This window comes from Phallusia mammillata, chromosome 2 (assembly GCF_965637545.1).
Source record: "Phallusia mammillata chromosome 2, kaPhaMamm4.hap1.1, whole genome shotgun sequence".
NCBI classification, from domain to species: Eukaryota; Metazoa; Chordata; class Ascidiacea; order Phlebobranchia; family Ascidiidae; genus Phallusia; species Phallusia mammillata.
Window position 1 is genome coordinate 16,859,351 of NC_137253.1, and position 22,526 is coordinate 16,881,876.

Consider the following 22,526-nt stretch of genomic DNA (forward strand, 5'->3'; position numbering starts at 1 on the left):
GACTAAAACAATCATAAAAACCGTTTATTTCGCAACAATTAAACCATTTTTCCTAAATTATGTCATAAGTGGTAGGTTTGAAATGTGTTTGAGCACCAAGCGCAGCAACAGTTTGAAGTTATTCATGGATTGCGGGTCGTTGGTTATGAATGGGACGCAGGTAAGAATTAGTATACTTTTAAAATTATTCATTGTGTAAATTTTCAGTAATTTAGGTCATCAAAGAAAAAACTCGTTACAGGGCACCGGTTTGTCAGTTTGCGATCACGTGTTTAACTTTGCTGCTTGATTTATATCCTTGATGTAACACCACGCGGTGTACCTGTTGTTTGCCACTTATAGTACTTAAAACGCAATTCAAACAAAATACTTTATTAAATGTGCCACAGAATCTGAAGAAAACTGTCACGCCTTACAAGCTTAATCATCTCCTGGCGCGTCACAGGACATATTCAGATGATGAAATTTTGAAGCAAGCCATATTATCTGGTTATTCTGTCAATCAAATCCAAACTAAATAGAGACACAATAACTTGTTGCATGCATTTCCGACGATCTAAGCAGCCAGCGCTTCTTCAAAAGTTTAAATATTTTATTTACCACTTTATCGCACTCGACACCACAACGGATATAACTGACCAATGGGCTGTGTTCGTCACTGGAGTAAAGTCAGATTTCAAATTACAGTTTCTTAGTTTAAGGTTCATTCATGATTTAACAGAAAAGGGAAAGGTGTGTTTCAAGAATTTTATGTCACTGTTTAAGAATCAGAATCATATTTGGACCCATCCAAAAAGTATTGATTAGCAACAGATGGACTTAGTAACAAACAAATAGAAGAAGATAATCTTCCCCTGATACATGGCACCATTGTAAAAGCGTCCTACAATAGCGCCATGCATCAGCGGGGAGCATAAATTTATTTGACATTTTACAGACACCATATAGCGTTTTTTATTTACCGGTTTGCCATGATTGCGCGAAATGTAAACTGACTATTACAGATCCCGCAAAGTCGTTAGTTAGGCCAGGATTTTCAGATCGATTTGGTTTTGGGCTTTAACCCTATGAACAACCAGCTGCAAAGCCCGGACCGAAAAATAAGCTTAAGGTCCGAGAACTGGTTCAAAAAGAGAAAAAGATTCAAACTATCTGCCATAAGCCAGCAACTGGTCTTGTTTACTCGTGAAAACACTGAAGTATTTTTTAAACATGATTTGCAGTTACAAAGTTCGTGCACAACATGTCCCACTACATCGACTTCAAACATATTTTGTCGTGTTTGCCACGAAACAAATCAACCTCTTATTTCTCCATGCAGGTAATCTCTTTCCTGTTTGTAGGCTTACACTTTTTGGTTAAAGAAACGGACTTTGTTTTATTTATCTGTGGTCCTCTAAATATATGTGGCAACGCAGGACGTAATAATTTTTAAGATATTCACACAGAAAATACCACACTTCCTATCGCCTGGCATGTGTAATTGGGATTTAATTTACAGTTAAACCCAAATAAGTGACGTAACTGCTGTTGTCGTTAGATGTTATGTGGCAACCATTTGAGCGTTTGTAATTAGTGATGTACCGAATCGGATAAATTTCGATTCGGCCGAAACCGAATATTCGGAGGTTTTGCCGAATAAATTCGGCCGAATCAACCGAATCATTTATGACGTCACGCGAAGTCGTACGCTACGCGTTTGACGTGAAAAAAATACCAGGCAGACAGTGCAAAATAGTTGTGTTTCGTCCTTATTTCACTTCTGTGGTGTTTAAAATTGCCTTAAGCATGATTGCCAACCTGCCAATGAATTACTAATTTTTTTGACTACCGTGGGAAAAACGATAATGTGTTGAAAAAGATAAACATTGACGCAACTTTCGTTATGTTTGGGCTTTTGAAAGATTGCGTGGACCTTAATAAGCAGAAAAGACACGTTTAACGCTTTAAATTTGTGTTCGTAAAATATTCGGTTTCGGCCGAATCGCAACAAATTATTCGGCCGAAACCGAATCTTTGCAAAAATGATCGATTCGGCCGAATAAATTCGGCAAACCGAATATTCGGTACACCTCTATTTGTAATGTCAGTGACATTTTAAGAGATTTTTTTAGTATTGTTTTATTGGGCCAACTTATCTAAAAGCGTCGCAAAAAATGTCTGAAAACCACTACTTTAGACTAGAGTAGACAACAAAAACATTAAAACTTTGTTCTTAACAGATGTAAAGGTTCAATTGGGTTTTCACACGAAAAGTGCCTGATCGAGTGGTTAGAGAAGTCAGGAAAGGCAACGTGTGAAATTTGTAACAACTCCTACTTGATTAGAGCTAACAAAAAGAACGCCTGTTCCCGCGTATGCATATGTTGTTTGTGCATAAGCGTGTTGTTTGTACGCCTTTGAAATTGGTGGCCGACAATTGTAATGTGCCTATTCTGGTAACGTTATTGTCGACATAAAATTACATAGCAACGTTAAGCGTAACCTCACAACAAATAAAGATAATAACCGAGTATGCAGATAGAAATTCCAAGACGTAACATTTTGACAATTAGCCTACCTGCCAATTTGTTAAGGTCCGATAGCTACATAATTACTGCACATCCCCGTCGCAAAAGATCCAAGCAACATAAAAATTTGTGTTGTGTTTTCTGGTGTGACATTTCAGTACAGTACATTTTAAAAATTCTGTTTTTAGTGCACTCAATTGGATTTGAGTCGACATGACAAAGCAATGATCGCCGTTAACCTTTCTTGCATGATTTTTCTCATTAGCACAATTACTTGGTTGACGTGGTCTGCGTTCAGCGCAGCGACCGCCCAACAAAGAAGTAATAATCTGTTTCGGGTTTGTTATGCCCTCTACGGTTTCATGGATGTGTTTTGCATCGGTACGTAAATTTGTAATAATCGTTATGTTGTTATGTTTATCCAATCGAAATTTTCTAGCATCAGTGCACGTTTAAAAATAAATTAATAGGTTCTCGCTTAGGTGTCTCTATATGCCAAATACACTACCTACAGCAGGGGTTCCCAACCTGTGGTACGCGTACCACTAGTGGTACGCGAAGGGTTTTCAGGTGGTACGCGAGTAGCTTTTGTTTTGTTCACAAAAACCTCGATTTGCAACTTTATATTATGTTTATCTGGTTTTGTTTACAAAAAAAAAAACATTCCCCAGGCCTATTGTCATTGTTACGTAACTATTTCTGTTGTTTCGTATCATTACGATCTTCAAAATACAGGTCATGTCAATTCTCAACGAGAAGCACAGTTGCTATGAAAAGCCGAACAACGCTGTGGCACAGTGGGCGTTAATTATGTCAAATGATTGCACTTGGTAGATATCATCTACTGTTTTGTAGCTTAAGCTAGTGTTGAATAAAATATGATTCGAAAAAATTAGTTGTTCTGTAAGAAGTGGTACATAGATATGGTGGTACGCGTGACAGTGCAGAGCGTCCAAATGGTACGGGGTCGTAAAAAGGTTGGGAACCCCTGACCTACAGGAATGCTCATAGAACCAGTGCTGCCTAGTAGGAAAGCGTGTATCGCATTGTTTACCTTTTAAATGTTGTAGAATACAATAATCAGGCAAGTTACTTGTCCATAATAACCACCACCCCTTCCAAATATAAAACTGTACACGACAATTTCTACGATAATATTTTACCCGTTCGCTTGTAATGGGTGCTGATAGTTTTTTTCATTGTAGGTATTTTGTGGTATGAGATTCCTCACATGCGTTTGTTGCTGCGAAGATATAAACTTGCCCGGTATCACGTGACAATACTACCATTTAACCAAGGCACGCCAGATGACAGCAACGCAAAGGAGAGCGATGAAAAGCTGTCAACCCTTCAAAACTCTCAATCTTGCTTTCCATCAGTAATCCATTCCGGGCAAATCGGCAATGCATGGTAGAAACTACTTTGTCCGTACATAAACATCTTTGGTTCTAAAGAATGCTAACTTTCATTTCAAATTTAGGACAGTGTTTTAAACGCTATCAAGATATATTATGCCAGATGTAATGTCTAACAGCATATGAATAACCTGTTTCCTAGTTTTAAAAAAGTTAACGGTAATTTATTTAGAGACAGTAATTTACAGTAAAACGATTGGGCGTATAGGTGTGAGTTGTTAGGTTTGACATTTTAATTATCAAAGGATAGCTGTTACAATATTTTTTAATATATCACTGCGAAGATATCCACTCGTATTTTTTTGCTTCAAAGGCCATGTAAGTGCTGAGTACGGCTTTATCCATTTCCGTGCTTCAGTCACGACTCACGTGTGACAATATTTCCTGGGTCAACAAAGCGTAAAGCAATCGTTTGCTACAAAATCGCTTGAAAAACATTTCTTTATTGAAACTTCCTTTTTATCAGGAAAAAGCTTGTGAATTGTTGGCATATATACATGTGTACAAAACGCGTAGAATAATTTGACAAGCTGTCATTAAATATTCATTTCTAGAACCCGTTGTGTTTTCGTTTTTTTTTATTCTTTGAAATAAAACTATTTCCGACTCATTTAATTCGTTGATTCAGTTTCATGTTTTGTGTGGGTTACATTCAAGAGCAAACCAATCCGTCATAGCTTTAAGTAATAGCTGCTGTAACCATTATTTGTGTGAGCACATCGTTGCGCATGGGTAACAAAGCGAAGAAGATGGCATAGCAACAGCGTTAACAATTACGTCTTCCCGCAAATAAGTAACAGATTGTAGTATACCATAACCTGGTAGAGAAATGGAATCCTGCTTGACCTAATATTTCTTGAGGACAGACGTGACACGCGTTTGTAATCAGCACTGGTGACTTGTATCAGTAAATAGTGTGACACATGGCAAACCTTTCTTGTTAATATGAATAAGTGACTCTGTATGGCAACGTTTGTGTTGTCTTTATATGCCAGGTACATTTACGCCCGCACGTCATATCCGCAAATGACTGCGCATTGTAGACTCCCACAACAATTTTAGCGATGCGAAAAGGACGCAGTTGCGCGACGACATAGCTTACCAATTGTTACAGTTTTCTTTCGAACGAGTCAGAACCACGTTTAGAAAAATATGTTTTTGAGATTTTTAGACATAGTTAAAAACTAGACCAGAAATGTTCTGACCTAAGATTAAGGATGACAGTATTTGCGTTTTTGCTTGTTAGTCTTTTGTGCTTCTTTGTGGATGGTGCCATTAAAGTTACGTATATTTATCCACGTGTCGGTGGATCTGGTGGAGCGGTAAGACTCACTGTGTTTGGAGAAGGTTAGTGTTACGAACTTGGTACAATGACATATTTGTCAACGTTATACGTTCCACAACATCGTTTTTTTGCAAAAGTTTAGTAACTTAATTATGTCAATGACGTGCATCCAACAAAGTTCTGTTCCAAGAATTGCTATTCAAGAGCACCTCGTTGATCAGTTATAAATTTATAATTTTAACAAAAGGCAACATTGTACCATAAAACACATTTAAATGCAGGTTTTTTGGAGTCAGAGCCTGACTATCAAGGTGGTGGTGGTGACCCACGAGAAGTAAAAGTGTATCTTGTTAACTCTTTTGGCGAATACATCTGTGATGTTGGCAAGGACGGAAGTACAAATCGAGCTATTGTTTGCTACACCAGGTAATCTGAGTCGAATTTGTAACCGATTAAATGAATATTGTCCTTTTAAATTTAAGGCCAATGCCGGGAAACCAAAACTACTATGTAAAACTGGTGTCGGGCAACGAAGTGAGTTATCTCGAAAATTGTCGAAACTCACCGAGAAGTTGGCATTGTACTCATGCAGTAAGTTACACTTTAATTTACTAGCTCTTCACTTTGCAACATCCGTTCTAAAAATAAGGAAGTAGGCCTGCGTCAGTAGCAGGGTGCAACGGCACTTCATCACAATTTTGTCGTGAATACAAAAGATGGTATTGTATATGTTAAACAACAGTAAAATTATAACAAGCCAAACAACAAGTGCCACAGTGCCTTTAATTAGACAACTTTATATGCAGTGCAAACAACATTTGATTATTTTGCATTTGTCATGGTTGTATGAAGACAACGATAGTTAGCAATATGTTTCAATTTTTTAATTGTTGATGTGCTTTTTATTAAATTTTATGGTATATTAAAGGTTCGATGGTGGAGAACCCCGGATATCCGCAGTATTTATAAATGGGAAAATAACATAGAGCATCCACAATCACGATCATACTTTCCTGGGGAGCTCTTACAGCTTTATGGACGTTTGTACACTGACACGTACGGGTCAAATAATCAGACAAGCAGCAATTCAGATACCGCCTCGTTCAGACGGTAAGCTTGGAAGCGTTTAATGTAATTTCCCGAAATTGGTAGGAACTGCAGATGTTTTATAACGATTTTTGAAAAAAACAACTACAGCATATCACAAAATAGACGTTTATTAAAATCAGTAGAGCTGTCAAACAGAATCATAAAATGACACCCACCAAATTTTGTACGAAAACATATAAGTTAATTCAATGTTTTATCTTCAAATAACAATTTTTGTGTGTAACATGCTTTTTTCAAAACATTGTAAAATAAAAAGGCGCACAAATTGTTTGGTGTTAGAGTGTACGTCGGTGGACACTCGTGCGAACTAATGAATCAGGACACTTCACAACCCTATTATCTGCAACTTGATGATTCGTACCATGGAAAAGTTTCATGCAAAACACAAGGAACCTTTATCGGTAAGAATGTTTATTTGGTAACATTGATAATCATTCTAATTAGCGGTTTTGATTTGCATGCCATATAAATAAAAATCAAACGTTTTTCTCTCTAAATGTAATTAGGTTCCTCTGAAAAACATAAAGCAAGATTGTCAAAATATTGAAAATATAACGTTTTTTGCCTCCTCTTGTTTCGTTGTGCTCCATTTGTAGACCGCCATTGGAGTTAAAGCAAGAAAAACTTGCAAGAAAAAAAGAAAAAAAATGTAAAATGATGATGTAAAACGTAAATTTTGTTTCACTTCTATCAGGATACAGTAATGTAAGTTTCATACTGACCAGTGAATATGGGCGATCCGTGCCCAGAAAAGAGTTGTATCACGTCAGTGGAAATGATGTTGTGCATATGGTGAAATCTTATGCAGGTAACAGTTAAGATTTAAAACTTAAACGAACTAAGTTATGGTTATAGCTGTAGCGATTAACAGTAGCCGTGTGACTTTAGCCATCACTGGAATCAGCCCATCAGTTGGCAGCACCGAAGGTGGCACAGTTTTAACAGTTTTTGGCAAACATTTCGACACCAATGTTGCGGTCTCTGTCGGTGGTGTGGACTGCAAAGTGATAAAGAACTCGGTCACTTTGACTTCCCTGAAATGTGTAACAGGAAAAGAACCGGAAAAGCGACCTTCGATTTTCAAAGGTCAATTGCCACATGTTTCCTTAAATTGTTACAATTATATTTAAACGGCACCACGTTCATTAAAAAAACGGGATGTATGATTTTTAAAAACATAGTTAATACGTTTTATCTGTTTTTTCTGACATGGTCAGCATTAAACCAAACGTCTGCTTAGCATATTGCACGTATTTTAGGCTCGAGAGGAATTTATATGGAATGGTGGAACGAAACAATTCTCTCACCCCAACAAACAATGGATCAGCTGAACGGCAGTGAATCTGATTACCGAGGCAAACATGTTTTACAGGAAACCGGTTATACATGGGACTTTTATCAAAACTTTGTTGCTAAGTACACAGGTGAAAGAATTTGGTAGCCTAGTTTATGGTACACTATCGAGAAAAGATGGTAAAACACGTGACATGCTAGCTTGCTTTTTAATTGCTGTAGCTTTAGGCCTTTTTCTGTATATGCAGGAATATTCGTCGCCCCAAGAACCGACAGCTATAAGTTCCATTTGAAGTCAGACGATGTTTCAGAGTTTACCATGCATTGTCCAAAAATGAACTACGTAAGTTGTTTTGCTGCAAATGACCGCAGCCGAGGGAAATCGTAGATTTGAGTGAAGTCTATAATTGCTAACATATGTAGGCAGTTAAATTTGCAAATGTACCTAAAAAAATGACACGTCGGCACTTAGTTTTAATTTTGATATAAATGAATAATTTCTGTTTTGCATGCTAAATTATGCTAAATGGGCATATCAGGATAAAAATCACAACATAATATTTGTCCTAATTTAGACGTTTGAATTGGATTCACATCGTTACTCAAGCCACTATTGGAGGTTTTCTGGGCAAATATCAGAATGGTATTTTCTGCAAGAAGGTTTGTTTAAATTACACAAATTACCTTTCCGTTTTTTGTGTGTGTCAGTTAAATAGCCTTTAGCAGGTGAGTCCCAACCCTGAAAACTAGTGTAATGGTGAGCGCATATTCGTTTCTGTTATAGTTATGACCAGGGAGTCGAACCGCTTGTCATATGGGTTCAGGTTCACGTTTTTGTTTTTAAGGCTGTGGGTTCGGTTCCGGTTTTTAAAAATGTATATTTTTGAGTTCGGAATTTGTTCCGGTTTGGGGAAATTACCGGTCCGAACCGGTTTTCGGTTTTTAAACCGGTTTAAATTTTTATTCATTTAATTTAACTTTACCCATCATCTACCTCAGGGGTCGGCAACCTTTTTTGCACTGCGGACCGTTTTTGAAAGTGAGATTTTATCGCGGACCGGTCTTTAAAAAATAGCATTTAGCATTTAACCTGAAAAATTATACGGACCGGTAACGAACTCCTCGCGGACCGGCGGTTGTCGACCACTGTTCTACCTGACCCTATCACACTCCAAAAGAATTTGCTTGTGCTCTGTTGTTTTTGACACATATAAGTGTTATCTCATGTATTCTTCAGTGCGCTGTTTTGAAAAAAAATCACAAAATATAAAACAGACAGCTTTTTGTACTGGTTCCGTTCCGGTTCGGGTCCAACGCCAAACGAAATATGGTAGAACTACTAACACTGGAACTCGGCCGACGCTCGGTTTGTAGCTCTACCACAAAATATCTGTGTTAGTAGCTCTATACCACAAAATATGGGGTTCAACTCTGGTTCGGGTTTTTAGAAAATCGTAAATAGCGGTTCGGATTCGGTTCGGGTTTAATGAAATCAACCTCTCAAACCGGTTCGCGGGTTCGGGTTCAGTTCCGGTTCGACTCCCTGGTTATGACGGAACAGTTCAAGACAAAATATGTTATCTGCAAAAGGTTACTAACGTCCTAATTTTGCACCAGCATAGTAAGTAATACGCAGCCCGGTGTTTTAGGTCAGGGGTGTGCAACCTTTGTCACTGTGGGGCCAAATACGATTGCCAAGATTAGATCGCGGGCCGCACCTCTATATAACACAAGGTGATTTTACTTTGTTGGGTATACCCAAATGCTTTAACTACAAGTATAAGTAACATTTGATTCTAACCACATATTGCAAGATCACAGAAAAATAGCACCGGGCGCATTAATATGCTCAAAAATGTAGAATAATTGGACTCGTCTAATATTAGATATTTTCTGAGTCTCCGCGGGCCGCACAAACCTAATCGACGGGCCGCATTTGGCCCGCGGGCCGCAGGTTGCACACACCTAAAATTTAGGTAACAAAAGTCAAAATAAGCTATTTGTTTGCAAAAATACAGAACAAACAAAAAACGAAAAGGTGTTCGGTCACCAACAGGAATGCCGTGGCGTACTACTAGTGGTACGCGTTTCACCTGTTGGGAACCACTGGCTTAGCCCTAGCCTATAGCCAGGGTTCCTATCGACAAGGACCCCATAATAAGGACATCCGAAATATGAAATTTTTATGAGCTTACCAAACGAAACTAACGTTTTTGACCAAATCTTGTACGAGCCATAACAAATCACAGGCCACATTTGCGGCTAGAAACAATCTGTTCAAGCAATTCCTTGTTAGTAGGAAATGTTTGTTTTCGTGCATTTTACGACAGCTCAGCTGCTCAGGTTTAGACTTTTACTTGTAGCAGGGATTTGAATAGTATTTGTTGAAAATAAGAAAAACTAAAGGCTCGATTCAAAAGCAAGGACATTACTTAAAAGGACATTACACAAATCTTTAAAATAAGGACGATATGGCAACCCGCCCTATAGCCTAAATGTCCCACAAAACAACAATCTTGACCTTGCGTGTGGCTCGTATATGTAAGAGTAAAATTTCTTCGCAGTGTTTGCGGGAAAGTTATATAGCGCGAAAAAGTCAAAAAATAAATAACTAGCATTTGTTGCATCAATGTTTATCTTTCATTTCGTGTTTGTTACGTATTTTGTGTATTTTTATTTTAACGGCATATCAGACACTTGCAGTTATTTTACTGAACTCTTGAAGAGAGAAAAATTCAGACATCACAACAATTAAGTTAGATACAGTTTAGGACTAGGTCAAGACTTATATTCCCCGCTTCAACATTCATGCGACTGTGACCGTGCGTTCTTTACTACAGCATTTGTATCCAGTGTTTTTTTTAAGGTGTTTTGGGGGACCGTTTCGGTTTCTCCATTTCTCCAGCGGTTTCCCAAAATTTGGGAAAAAGCAAATATGGCTATTTTTTGGTATTTAAATGAAACACTTGCGGTCTCTTAAAACTACTTAGCGGTCACCCAAACCAAACCTTAAAAAAAACCTGTTTGTATCCACAGAAATTTTGGTAGGGGAAACGTGTAATTTGGAACTTGTATTTCGAAATATACGCAAGGTGGCAGAATATCTTTTATACAGCTTGAAAGAAGACTTGGTATAAGGCTTACGGCCGCCAAGCTCCAAGCTTGATGCTATACTTTCCGTTTGTTATAGAGAGAAAAACAAAATTTGATAATTTGATAATTTTTTTAGCGATCAAACTTTTTGCGTTTCTTTACTACTGTTTAGTGTAAATCTCAGTGGGTATGATTTTTGTGTGGTACAATTATTAATGCATTTAGCATACAAAGAACAATCCGCTAACACTTTCCAAAAATAAAATAAAGTGGGTAAAAAAATGCGTGTGAAAGTGTGTAATTTGGACCGGGCAGCTGAAAATAAAGCCTGCATTTATACACCATTCGGGAATGTTTCTGACAGTTTTTAAAGAAGTTTGACTTAAATTACGACTAAGAAGCTTATATCTAAATCAGGGGTTCCCAACCTGTGGTACGCGTACCACCAGTGGTACGCGAAGGTCTTTCAGGTGGTACGCGAGTAGATTCCGTTCTTTTCACAAAAACTTTCGCAACTTCATATTTTGTTTATCTGGTTTTGTTTACAAAAAATATTCCCCCAAGCCTATTCTTATTGTTACGTAACTACTTCTGTTGTGTCGTATCATTAAGGTCTTCAAAATATCAAGAAACACAGTTGCTTTGAAAAACCGTACAACGCTGTGGCACAGCGGGCGTTAATCATGTCAAGCAGCGAAAATGCATGAAACAAAAATCTCACAAAATTTAGTTGTGGTGCTTTTGTGTTATTTTAGTATTCTTCTCCATAAAATAGGATTCGATCAAATTAGTTGTTTTGCAAGAAGTGGTACGCGTGGCAGTACAGAGCGTCCAAGTGGTATGAGGTCGTAAAAAGGTTGGGAACCCCTGATCTAAATGGAATCAGTAAAGAAAGTCCTTTACTAATTCTGTTTTTTGATGACAAAGACATACATTTAGTAGTATTGAATGACCAAGCTCAGTGCAGAATTTATATTCATTGTGTTTTGCTTTACCAATTATTGCTTTAAAGCAAATTAATTAATTAATTTGCCATGCTGCTGTTTTACAGTGTTCTGCGAGTTTTTTTTTATTTCAGCTATCTTAGTAAGTCCATTTATGGTCTTTTTATCTTCAAGAATTCTTTCATTTTAATTTTTTATCCCATTTTTGATTTCATTCAATAAAATTCAAATATTTTGTGAAACATTGTGGTAATGTAATAAAATCTTGATTAGGTTGGTAACTGAGGTTGTTAACGTTCGTTTTGAGGAACTTATGGAAAAGAAATCGCACGGATTTTAAGTGGTCCATTTTACACACGACTTTGGTCCAAAGTACACACTATGCGTGTAAAATGGACCACTTCGCGAAAAAAAATTAAATGCCTTTTACTCTTTTTACGTTAATATCCAAACATTGCCTTTTTGCAAATAAATACTTAGCGTCATAACTTAACGAATCGCATAAACTACCTTTAATTTGAAGGACTACTTTTTATTTTATGAAGGTTCAAACTAAAGTGGTCCAAATTACACGACTTTCCCTATAATGGCCTTGTCAGACTTGCAGTTGTCTAATAATGTAATTCGTCAAATTAGAGTAAAATGGCGGTAATTCTAATTCTATTCTTATTTAAAGTTTCCCCACAAACACTGGTTTGTCGAACAGTATTTTTAGGCATGTGATACAAGCATGCATTTAATTTTCAAAGCATACAAAGTCATGTCACCAGCAAATACGTCTGAAATTTTCAGACATGGCGTAAAATCTGTGTCCGAAATAATTTTTAAACACACTCTTAATGTCCGGAATTGTAGCGTATTCGCCTAAGCTTCTGCAGTTTTCACATTTCTTTTCCTAAAGGGATTCATAGGTTTACATCTTAATTGTTTTTTATGCTGTTTTGATGCATGATGATACCTATCTTCAAGCAAAATAACTTATCAGCATGACTTAAGGGGCTATTTGGTATTTTCTGCGTCTTGAAAGCTAACTAAACTCTGTTAAAAGAACTGGATCATAAAAAACTTTTCTGTTTTGTAACTTATTTTGAAACAAAAATGTGTATTTTTTCTCAGTGATAGTAGGCTACAGCCTTTTGTCAAAATATGACTGCTCTTGTTGGTAACATGCAACCACAAGTGCTATAAACGCATGTTTGATGTCGCCTTACAAATTTATGAAAACCGTCCGGAAGCAGATATGGTGACCCTAAACCAGGGGTCGGCAACCTTTTTGGCACTGCGGACCGCTTTTGAAATGAAAATTTTACCGCGGACCGGTCATAAAAAAAACTACAAATATTTAGCAATAAAAACGCTTAAATTAGTTTATCATCCCCGAAATACATGGGCAAAATGTTCATAGCATTTAACCTGAAAAATTATACGGCCCCGTAACGAACTCCTCGCGGACCGGTACCGGCGGTTGCCGACCACTGCCCTAAACCACACCACTGAAACATATTTTTCAGTTATACTTGACGATGTGATGAACAGTACCTAAGTTACAATTTGTAAATCGCAGGGGGCCAATACGATAGCAACTGCCGACGTCAAAAAATCGAGTCTCATGAAAATCTCAAGTTGCTGCTAGATATATATTTGACATGAGTGACGCATCAGCTCCGAAAATATATAGGCCAGTTTAAAAATGTGCAAATCTGGAGTTTTGAAATGTACTACAGTTGGTCGGTTTAAATCTAATTTTAGTTTGAATTCTAGTTTTTGAGAATGTTTGAAAAATCGAATTTTAAAAACCGAAAAAAATCGCGTTGTCCAAGTCCGAGCCTTGTAAGGGCCGTGGTTCAAACGTTTTAATTTAGTTTTGCTTTTTGGTTTTAGGCCTATATATATATCATTAAAAAAATAAAGATTTTTTTTCATGAAGCGTCTCATAATAGCGCTTTGGTTGTATTTTTTGCTGCTAAAAACTCTTCTGACACTAAACTTATGACCATCCACCGTTTTCAACAAACAGATAATTTCATCCAATATCCCTTTTTAACGCTTTTAGTTTTGAAATGTGTTTTTTTTTGGTTTGCAGTTTGCACACCAACTTAACAGCCGTTCACAAACTTTTAGTTTCTACTCCACGGTGCAAAAATGACCAACTAGTTTGTCGACGCGGAACCCTTTCTTTCACATAACAATGCCTTGTCATACCGCACAATCAGAGATTTTGCAGTATTTTCTTGTCTATTTCGCACACTTTAGAGTTTGAAACAGGAGTGTGCAACAGGATTTAGTGTGGCCCTAGGAATTAAATTCAAGGTTAAACTAAGTTTTGAATTAGATTTATTGTTTTTTTTTTATTATAAAACCTCTCCCCCACCCAAATAGATTTTTTGAACAAATGCTCTTTGCGTCATCTATCGGTAATGCGAAAGTGTACCCGTGTCGTATGCATCTACAGACAGACGGAGTAAATTACTTCTTAACCATGGCAGAGATTTGATTTAATTTGCATATGTTTCACTTACATAAAGAATTTTTCATGACTCGAACTGTAAAAACCGCAGATTGAACGTTGGCTGTTTTTAGGTGATGAATGTCATTTCACGACAGCTGTTGTTGATTACGGAGGTCAGGGATATCTATATATCGCTGTTTTGCGCCAAAAGACAACTTTGACTAATACTCAGGCTATACAAGCAGTCAACGAAAAGCAAAAGATAGATTTTACTGCTGAAGAAAATGCTGAGCATCAGGTAACTACCAGATTTTCCTTTTACGTGACAACTATACTATGAAAATATGATGTATAAGATTTATTTTATTCTTGGCAGTCATGCTTTAGTCCTTGTATTAAAGACTATAAATTTTTGTTTGGTTCTTTGTATTTCTTCAACAAATAAAGACATAATATTGCATTTTTTGTAGAAACTTACTTTTTATGACTGGTTGCCTGAGATTGGAACTGCGGAGAAACAAAGTATCAACATTGTCTGTCAAACCTGCTCAACTGTGGAGTTTAGATTGATTTACTGTGGTTTGTCCACTGGCTATTTACCATATGGGGTAAGTATATATTTAAAATCAATCTTTGGCAATTAGTCATCCCATCAGCTATTTTATTTTTTGTTAGGGTGTGCCTGCTTGGTGTTTGATAATGCCTAAAGAATAGTTGGCGCTTCATGAACTTTATAAGTACCATTTTAGTTTTTATAAGTCATTAAGTGACAGCTAATAAGTGCAAAAGATTCCAGTTAAATGTACAACTTTTTTGGCTGATTAACTGGATTATGTGGCTGTCCAGATGGTGTAAAAAGTTTTTAACAAACATGCCCATTTGCACTCACCCAGCTACAATAATGTCGCACGAAAGCTTATTTTATGCTTGCTTTTTTAGCTTAGAATAGAATGTACTCTCTCAAAAATAGATCAGCAATCAAACCGCATCACAAAATGTAATATCACACTACCTCATAGTTTTAAGTTTGCAACAATATATGTATAAACTATCTTTGTTTCAAGAAAGATTGTATACCCACTCTTTGGTCCAACACGCACCTGACATATATATATTTGAGACATTGTCTTTCACTTAAAGCATGCTACTGATCAACCAGTGTTCTGTCTTTGTTAGAAACATTGTTTTAAGCAACAACACATTCTTCGGCTGTGTTTGTGACAAGCTGTCTATTGTTGCCATGGATGGGAAAAAGTAAAAGAGTCTCTTTTTATTTTGACTCAGAATGATATTACACTTCTAAACAGTAGCTGATGTAATACTGTCTGTTTCAAGACAGCTTAGAAATGTACAGACACTTCACTAAATGTTCTGCACATACACCCTGTGTAAAAAAAACATTTGACGTACATGATTTAAGTTGTACATACAAATAACCAGATAATTTTCTTGTCAATTGATATGTTACAGCTAAGTATTGACAATATCTGAACAATTAAATGGATTATGTGGCAAACTTTTATACAATTAAACAGATTCTTTTTAATTATTTTTCACTGTATTTCATAGGTGTAGAATTTCATAGGTGTAGAATAGGTGTAGAATTTTTTTTTTAATTTAATGATGATGAATTTTTTTGTTTAAGACATCAGCTTCAAATTTGAAAAGTACATTGCTAGAACTAGTTTCAGCTTGTGGTGAAAATGATGTTGAAGTACAGAGGGTGTCAACAAACAAGGGCATAAAATTTGATATTACTTTCAAGACAAAACTTGGTATGTTTGTTTAGCCAAATATTTGTTATATTTTTTTGGTAAATGGAGCTTATTGCTGTTTAACAAAGCACTTGTTGTTGTTTTACACCAGCAACAAAGTTGTTAGTTTTTTTATTCTTAGGCAATAAGCAAATGATTCATGGCTATATTAAGAATCAGAATAATCAGGAAGGTGTCAGCTTGACAGTTACTGAAGAAGTGAGGGGAAGGCCTGACTATGCCACGTTTACGCTTTTTGCATTTGGAAGGTAAAAGTTAAAATATTTTGTATATGTGACTTTGTAATCAGAAGTTGTCTGACTTGGTAATCAAACATTCTTGATTGTGCTTGTTTAAGTTTTTACTTTTGTATTTTAAGTGCAAAACATAGGTGGTTTCAAATGCCATGTTTTTTGTACAAATGTTTCTTAATTGTTTTATTTAGGTCCACAACTTCAATTGCATACAATGGTTCTGCTGAAGAAGTGCAATCAGCATTGATGCAAATTACAAAAGCTCATTGCTCCAAGTACATATTACCACCTAAAACAGACAGTAATATAATTGCAATTAATGATTATGAAACAGATGATGATTCAGGTGACAACAGTGGTGACATTGTACAGGTATATGACCCTAAACTTCTGCAATTTACAAATGATTATGCAATTATAGCTAAAATATTACGCGCTACTATTGAATCATGCATTTTAGAACTTGTTTTAAAATACTGTACAACGAACCATTTGTCTGAAAAAAGGGTCTTCATATTCTTCAACATTTTTTTGCAGGAAATACCTGCATTTTGTGGTGTGTCTTCTTTAAAAAATCCATCATTTGTATATAAAGCTGATACAACAGCACACTTAACCTGGAAACAACATAAATCCTTTTCACCTCTTCTATTCAGAGTGGTAAGATAACATGTTTACCTAATGTAGTAGTAGACAATGATACAACATAACTGTTTTTTTTTTCTTGGCAGATATGTTTTGCACATTTTGGCACATTTCAACATATTATTGGCATTGGCGGCAAGTTTAGGTTTACGATAGACAACGAGGATAAAACAGAGGAAACGCTAAGAAAATTCTCTATTGACATAGCAATGAACAACAAATGGTCATATTCCTGTTTGGATTTAGTTACGGTAAAAACAGTTTTGTATATTTTTTTATTTGGTAAAAAATTTGTTTGCAATCACAGATAATTCAAACTCACTATACAACCCTGACAGATGCAAACATTGATACGATCTCTTTTTACCAAAACACTGGAAATTTTTACATTGATGCAGTTTATATTGGCAGGGAAAAACTTGTTCCAAATGATATTGGTTTGTACCAAACTTTATTTTAGAACATTATAATTTATTTAAGTAATGCCATGCTCCTCCAAAAATAGGCACCAACTTACATTTTTCTCGGGTATGCCACATTATATGACAAAACAATCTGTCGTCATGAAATACTATATATTTTTCTGCCGCTAGTTAGGGTTGAGATTACGTGAAAGCTTGCAGTTCTTTTCAAACTAGAAAGGTGACTCTTCTATACATTTTCATGTTGTAGTTTGTATATATCCTATTTACCGGTTTTCTACACACACATACACGTTCGATTTATACACATGGTTTCCACACATGTTTTTATGGGAATTGGTTACTCTGTGTAAATGGTGCGATTATTTTTAGATTCTTAAGGACAAATTAGTAAAAAACATTACCCCAAACCTTGAAGGTTTTGTCTATAATTTTTTACATCAATATATTGTCATATCTTTACAAATGTAGTAAAAAAACGGTAAAATCTACATGACGTCAATATGGCATACACCAGGGGTCTCCAACTCAAAGTTTGTCCAGGGCCAATTTTCCAACTGCCTTGAAGCAGCGGGCCACATACACCTTTAGATGTTAAAATGCTTTCAAAGACTTTGATACTGCATGCTACACACATTACCACTCCAGGCCATCACTTTCCAAACCAAAGTGTTTGGTTCTTTGGTAGTTGATGGCACTATTTCGTTGACGTCCAAGAGGTTATGTCTTTACAATCTTAATTGGGTGTTCAACCCCTTTTTTATTTCACCACAAATAACAATGAAAGTAATTGTTTGCGCATAATTCATATCTTAGTTTTGTCTGTGATGTCACAATCCGCTCTTAGATCATTGATGTGCGGTACCAAGCAAATAATATTTGTGTGAAATGAATCCAAAAAGCAGTAGTGGAAAAAGTGAAAATTCCTTTCAGCAGTTAAGATTTTGTTTTGCTGAATTGGCTTTAGCATTGAATTTATCTTGTACCTCGGGTCCTATTTGTTTCTTATGAAAATGAAATGGTTTGGAAACCATGGTCCTAAGCATATGAAATAATCCATGTGGCCTACTCAAGTGTCAATAAAATATTGGTCGGCCTTCATAAACGTAAACGTTTCTCATCCATAAGCTAAACCTATACAGTAAACACAAAAAACTAAACGGATTCTGGAGTTTACGCTTGATAATCAGACTAAGTCCGCATTATTTCATCATAATTGTGTATCACTAAGGTTGAATTTTTTAACGTAGTAATATATGGGTATGAGTTAAAGTTTCATTACTTTTTTCTTTGTTGAACGCTCAACGGGTGAGTAAAACAAAAAAGATGGTCCCATTTAACAAGATATTAATATTTTGTCATTTGCTAATGACACTGCGGGCTACAGAAAATTGCCTCAGACCACAGAAAAAAATTGGGCCGCGTGTTGGAGACCCCTGGCATACACAGAAAAAATTCATAGTTGGCGCCTGTGTATTGACCTGCAGCAACCTCTATCCATGCGAAATCCGAGCAACTGTTAGTGACCCTTTGTCATGTTTTTCATGCAGTCCTCGTTCTATAAAGTTTGCTCAATTTATAAAAAACTTACAAATTGATTCTCAAGTTTATTTTGTCAAATATATGACCAAAAATTGTTCTTGCTGGGTTTAGCCATAAAATTTTAGGCTTTATGGGTAAAAAATGAGTGAATCCAAATAAAAAGTAACAAAATCATTTAGAACAATGCATCAACCAACAAACGATATAAAACTCCTGGATCGTGTGATTTAAAAGCATAGCCATGCTTTAAAAAAATGTTTTTGGATCCTGTGGGTGAACCCCTGGGTCACTCAGGAGGTTCAAATTTGGATAACTAACTAACTACTTGTGTGTAAATTTGAATACATTTGATGCACTCTTTCTTAAGACATGAAGCATATGTAGCTTAGTTTATAGCCAGCTCTGGTAGCTTATGCTGTGTTTTTTTTTGTTATACAATCCGCTGCATGTGAATGCTTGTGCCATTTGTAGCGTGTATCTCATGCTAGCCTGTAGTAGTGAGTGCTTAAAATTTTACCTGATAAAATGCAATTTTATTGTATGATTGACATGGATAATGGTCTTGTGTTTGTAGAAATTTCACAACTAAGGAAACCTGGGGGACAAGCAAATGGAAAGGCAATTGGCAATATCATTGTCAACAAAAATGGTTCATATGCAGATTATGACATTGTCATTGAAACTGTGGATTGTGGATATCAAATTCCTTTTTTAATGGTAGGTGTTGCAAAAATAAAAATAGAACTCATGCTAAAGTTGTGCTGAATAAGTCTGAAAAACTGAATTACTTAAAAAAATGAAGTGAAAGTTGCAAAATCTGGGAACAAAATTATTGAGGTGATTTGTATTATGGTTTTCTTTTTGTTTTCACTGTATTTTTTTTTGCACAACTTTTCCTAAGCAAAAAAATATTAAAATTAGATTGAAGAATGTGGCAACCCAGAAGTGAATGGAAATACTTCCCTTCAGAAGTGCAATAACAACAAAAATCTAGTCAAAGTTCAACGTATTAAAGAAGCAACCCCTCCAATGACAGGAATGTTCAACCTACAGTACATAAATAATGGCACCACTCATATTTTGAAGGGTATTTTGTGTAATTATGTCATTTGAACAAGTGGTTTTTATGTTGCCCATTGCAGATATTCCTGTAAATTCAAGTGCCACAGAGCTAAAATATTTACTAGAATCAATTCAAGGATTTGGAAGCACAAATGTAAAAATATCTGGAAAATGTCATAGCATTGATTATGAAGTAGAGTGGACATCAAATGGTGGAAAAAAAGAACTTTTGGTGGTACTTTTGCATGTTTTATATCTGGTTGTGCTTATAGGGGCAAGTTTAACAATGTGAAGCATTTTCCTCCTCAAAGCTTGTGTTAAAGCTTTAACACAAAATTTTAAAACCTATTAGGTTAAAAATTTAATTATCATACAGGTAAATGCCACAAATGTAGAAGGAGGTCCGGGTTTGTCAGCATCTGTTCATGTTTCTCAAAATGGAGGAATTTTCCATGACCCAATTCCTGGTGAAATGCTTCGACTGCCATACAAAACACCTCAGGTATTTAACAAAACTGGGCCAATGCCTCGTTACAATTTTTACTACAGTTTAACTTTAAGGTTGAGGTGTTAGTCAATGGTATTCCGTCCATGTGCAAAGGAAACTGTTCTTTTGATTGGAGAAATGATGCCACCCCACTCATTAATAGTTTTACTCCATCTTCTGGTAACTAAAAATATCTTAGTTTAATACCTCTTTATTAATGTATAAAGTAAAATTTTTGATTAGTTGTTCTATCAGACAAATGCGATTTGAACCAAGGGTTTTTGTTCTTGTTTTTATCTTTAATGTTTCCAATCTACCTCACATAACATGTCTTAATTTTCTCTAACTTTGCTATTTTTTGCAGGTCCTGTCAATACCATTTTAAAATTAACAGGTACAATGCTAGGGAATGAGGCAAGCACTAATGTGTCTGTATCAATTGGGTTGTCACCTTGCTCAGTTTTACATCACAATGAAACTTGCATCATATGCCAGGTATACAAAGTGATGTGAATATATACACGAACAGACCAAAACATCACATAAAAGATGAGAAATGACTTTGTTTAAAGTTTAAGATTGCTGCTTTGTATTGAACTGTTTGTTTGTAGTTTGCAAAGTTTTTGCTTTTATCTGTGTACTTATCTGTGTAAGTTCGTTTGCATTGGTTGGTCTACATGAGTAATACTCTATCTGTGTGCCGTTTTAAAGATTTCCAAGTGTGCCACGAAATATCCCCTATTTTAAAGTGCAAAAATGTACTGGTGTTTTAGGACTTCTTGATGAAATGCTGGTGCGCATGACAACGTTTCAAAGCTCATATTTTTGTTATTAGTAAAGAAAAGTATCCTTAAAAATTAAAAAAAATATAAAAATTACCACTTTGAAACAACTTTTGTTATGTTTACTTGCAAAGTGTGAAAAATTAGTTCTTTAATGCACCGCATGCTTAAAAAGTTTGAGAATCACTGGTCGACATGCTGTACACTTTTGTAATGTTTCTTTTAGCTGGGTTTGTAACATCATATTGATCAATGTAACATTTAAATAAATGCTACAGGTGATGTCTGGTCCAAGCGGAATTTACAAGATTGATGTTTCAATAAATCAGTATGGAAGGGCAAAGCCTGCAGAAAATGTGTCCCTTGCATTTAATATTACAGCAGGGTTAAATGAAGTGTCACCATTAATAGGATTTACAACTGGTGGTTATGCTTACAGTGGTTATATTGTGTATGTTCTTATTAAAATTGCATTTTTAAGGTGGAGGTACTTTGACAGTGCTCGGATATGGATTTACAGTAAATTCAACCATTAATGTTGGTTTAAATCAGTGCAAACAAACTGCTGGTAACGTTACTAATGATACGATTTTGTCAACTATACTTCACTGTGTTATACCACCTGGAGGCATAGGAACTGGTAAACTTAAAAACTAATGTAACTATTATGTAAGGTTTTTAAGGTGTCTTTTGGTACAGTTGATGTGACTCTATGGGAAGATGAAATATTAATTGATACACTGCCATCAATATATACTTACTCAGACGAAAATTTACCTGTGGTAAACTCCATACAGCCCAACCAAACAGCTATAAATGGTAAATGTACATTCATGTAGCAAATTCATCCAGCTGATTTCATTTTTTTTTCCAAATTTTGACCTGTGTCATGTTTATGTTAAGGAGGAAACCTGATTAACATTACTGGCAAAAATTTGGGATCTGTTGCATCTGAAATAACTGTAAATGTGGGTGAAAAAATGTGCAAACTTGCTGCATGGAGTGAAACTGGTATATCTTGCCAGCTGCCATCATTAGATCCAGGAGTTTACAGTGTTACTGTTTACATTGGAAATCAGGGAACTGCTGATATGTTGTAGGTGCTAAAACAATCTTGCCTAGATATGTTTGTACTAAACCAATATTGGTTGCAGACAAAATAATGTGGGTGGTGTGGAATACATTTTGCTCATTGATGATTACACTCCAAAATCTGGTTCACTTTATGGTTCTACATTGGTTTCCATATCAGGAAAGGGATTTGTAAATGATGAAACTTTACAAGTACTTGCAACTGTTTTATGTTGATGTGTACATAGTTTTTTAACTTATTGACTGTATTTCTATTCATGTTACAACAGGTGACAATCGGGAGCACATATTGTAGGATTGTCTCTGTTGATTGGAGAAACATACAATGTAAAACTAACACATTTGCTAGTGTTCATTACATCACCAATAATGGATATCACCGTGGTA

At 35.8% G+C, this 22,526-nt stretch overlaps 2 protein-coding genes across 2 annotated transcripts in view; both read left to right on the forward strand.

The window, feature by feature from the left end:
- Positions 1–124: 124 nt before the first annotated feature.
- Positions 125–3,929, forward strand: LOC145213080 (E3 ubiquitin-protein ligase MARCHF11-like). The gene is made up of 5 exons (XM_080081319.1): positions 125–160; positions 1,224–1,321; positions 2,223–2,355; positions 2,699–2,891; positions 3,716–3,929. The coding sequence occupies exons 1-5, from the start codon at positions 125–127 to the stop codon at positions 3,922–3,924; spliced, it is 669 nt and encodes a 222-aa protein (XP_079937445.1). The 3' UTR covers positions 3,925–3,929.
- Positions 3,930–5,501: 1,572 nt separating this feature from the next.
- LOC145215583 (fibrocystin-L-like) overlaps positions 5,502–22,526 on the forward strand; it is a 38,675-nt gene continuing 21,650 nt past the window's right edge. The window contains exons 1-29 of the mRNA XM_080084296.1: positions 5,502–5,636; positions 5,693–5,801; positions 6,139–6,320; positions 6,600–6,721; positions 7,015–7,128; positions 7,209–7,406; positions 7,580–7,744; positions 7,862–7,956; positions 8,189–8,273; positions 14,231–14,397; positions 14,570–14,707; positions 15,745–15,874; positions 15,996–16,122; positions 16,299–16,479; positions 16,645–16,767; positions 16,839–17,003; positions 17,060–17,189; positions 19,291–19,433; positions 19,638–19,803; positions 19,859–20,013; positions 20,155–20,280; positions 20,340–20,445; positions 20,630–20,760; positions 21,326–21,470; positions 21,529–21,687; positions 21,747–21,866; positions 21,951–22,143; positions 22,202–22,331; positions 22,409–22,523. Of these exons, the coding sequence (XP_079940422.1) occupies positions 5,697–5,801; positions 6,139–6,320; positions 6,600–6,721; positions 7,015–7,128; positions 7,209–7,406; positions 7,580–7,744; positions 7,862–7,956; positions 8,189–8,273; positions 14,231–14,397; positions 14,570–14,707; positions 15,745–15,874; positions 15,996–16,122; positions 16,299–16,479; positions 16,645–16,767; positions 16,839–17,003; positions 17,060–17,189; positions 19,291–19,433; positions 19,638–19,803; positions 19,859–20,013; positions 20,155–20,280; positions 20,340–20,445; positions 20,630–20,760; positions 21,326–21,470; positions 21,529–21,687; positions 21,747–21,866; positions 21,951–22,143; positions 22,202–22,331; positions 22,409–22,523 (3,916 nt within the window). The 5' untranslated portion in view covers positions 5,502–5,636; positions 5,693–5,696. The remainder of the gene's footprint in view (positions 5,637–5,692; positions 5,802–6,138; positions 6,321–6,599; positions 6,722–7,014; positions 7,129–7,208; positions 7,407–7,579; positions 7,745–7,861; positions 7,957–8,188; positions 8,274–14,230; positions 14,398–14,569; positions 14,708–15,744; positions 15,875–15,995; positions 16,123–16,298; positions 16,480–16,644; positions 16,768–16,838; positions 17,004–17,059; positions 17,190–19,290; positions 19,434–19,637; positions 19,804–19,858; positions 20,014–20,154; positions 20,281–20,339; positions 20,446–20,629; positions 20,761–21,325; positions 21,471–21,528; positions 21,688–21,746; positions 21,867–21,950; positions 22,144–22,201; positions 22,332–22,408; positions 22,524–22,526) is intronic.

Bases quoted from the DNA above. Each gene is read 5' to 3' on its own strand.
- LOC145213080 (XM_080081319.1), top strand. From the start codon at position 125: ATGGATTGCGGGTCGTTGGTTATGAATGGGACGCAG. The intron at 161-1,223 runs GTAAGAATTAGT...CATGATTTGCAG, and splicing joins TGGTTATGAATGGGACGCAG to TTACAAAGTTCGTGCACAAC. The intron at 1,322-2,222 runs GTAATCTCTTTC...TGTTCTTAACAG, and splicing joins CCTCTTATTTCTCCATGCAG to ATGTAAAGGTTCAATTGGGT.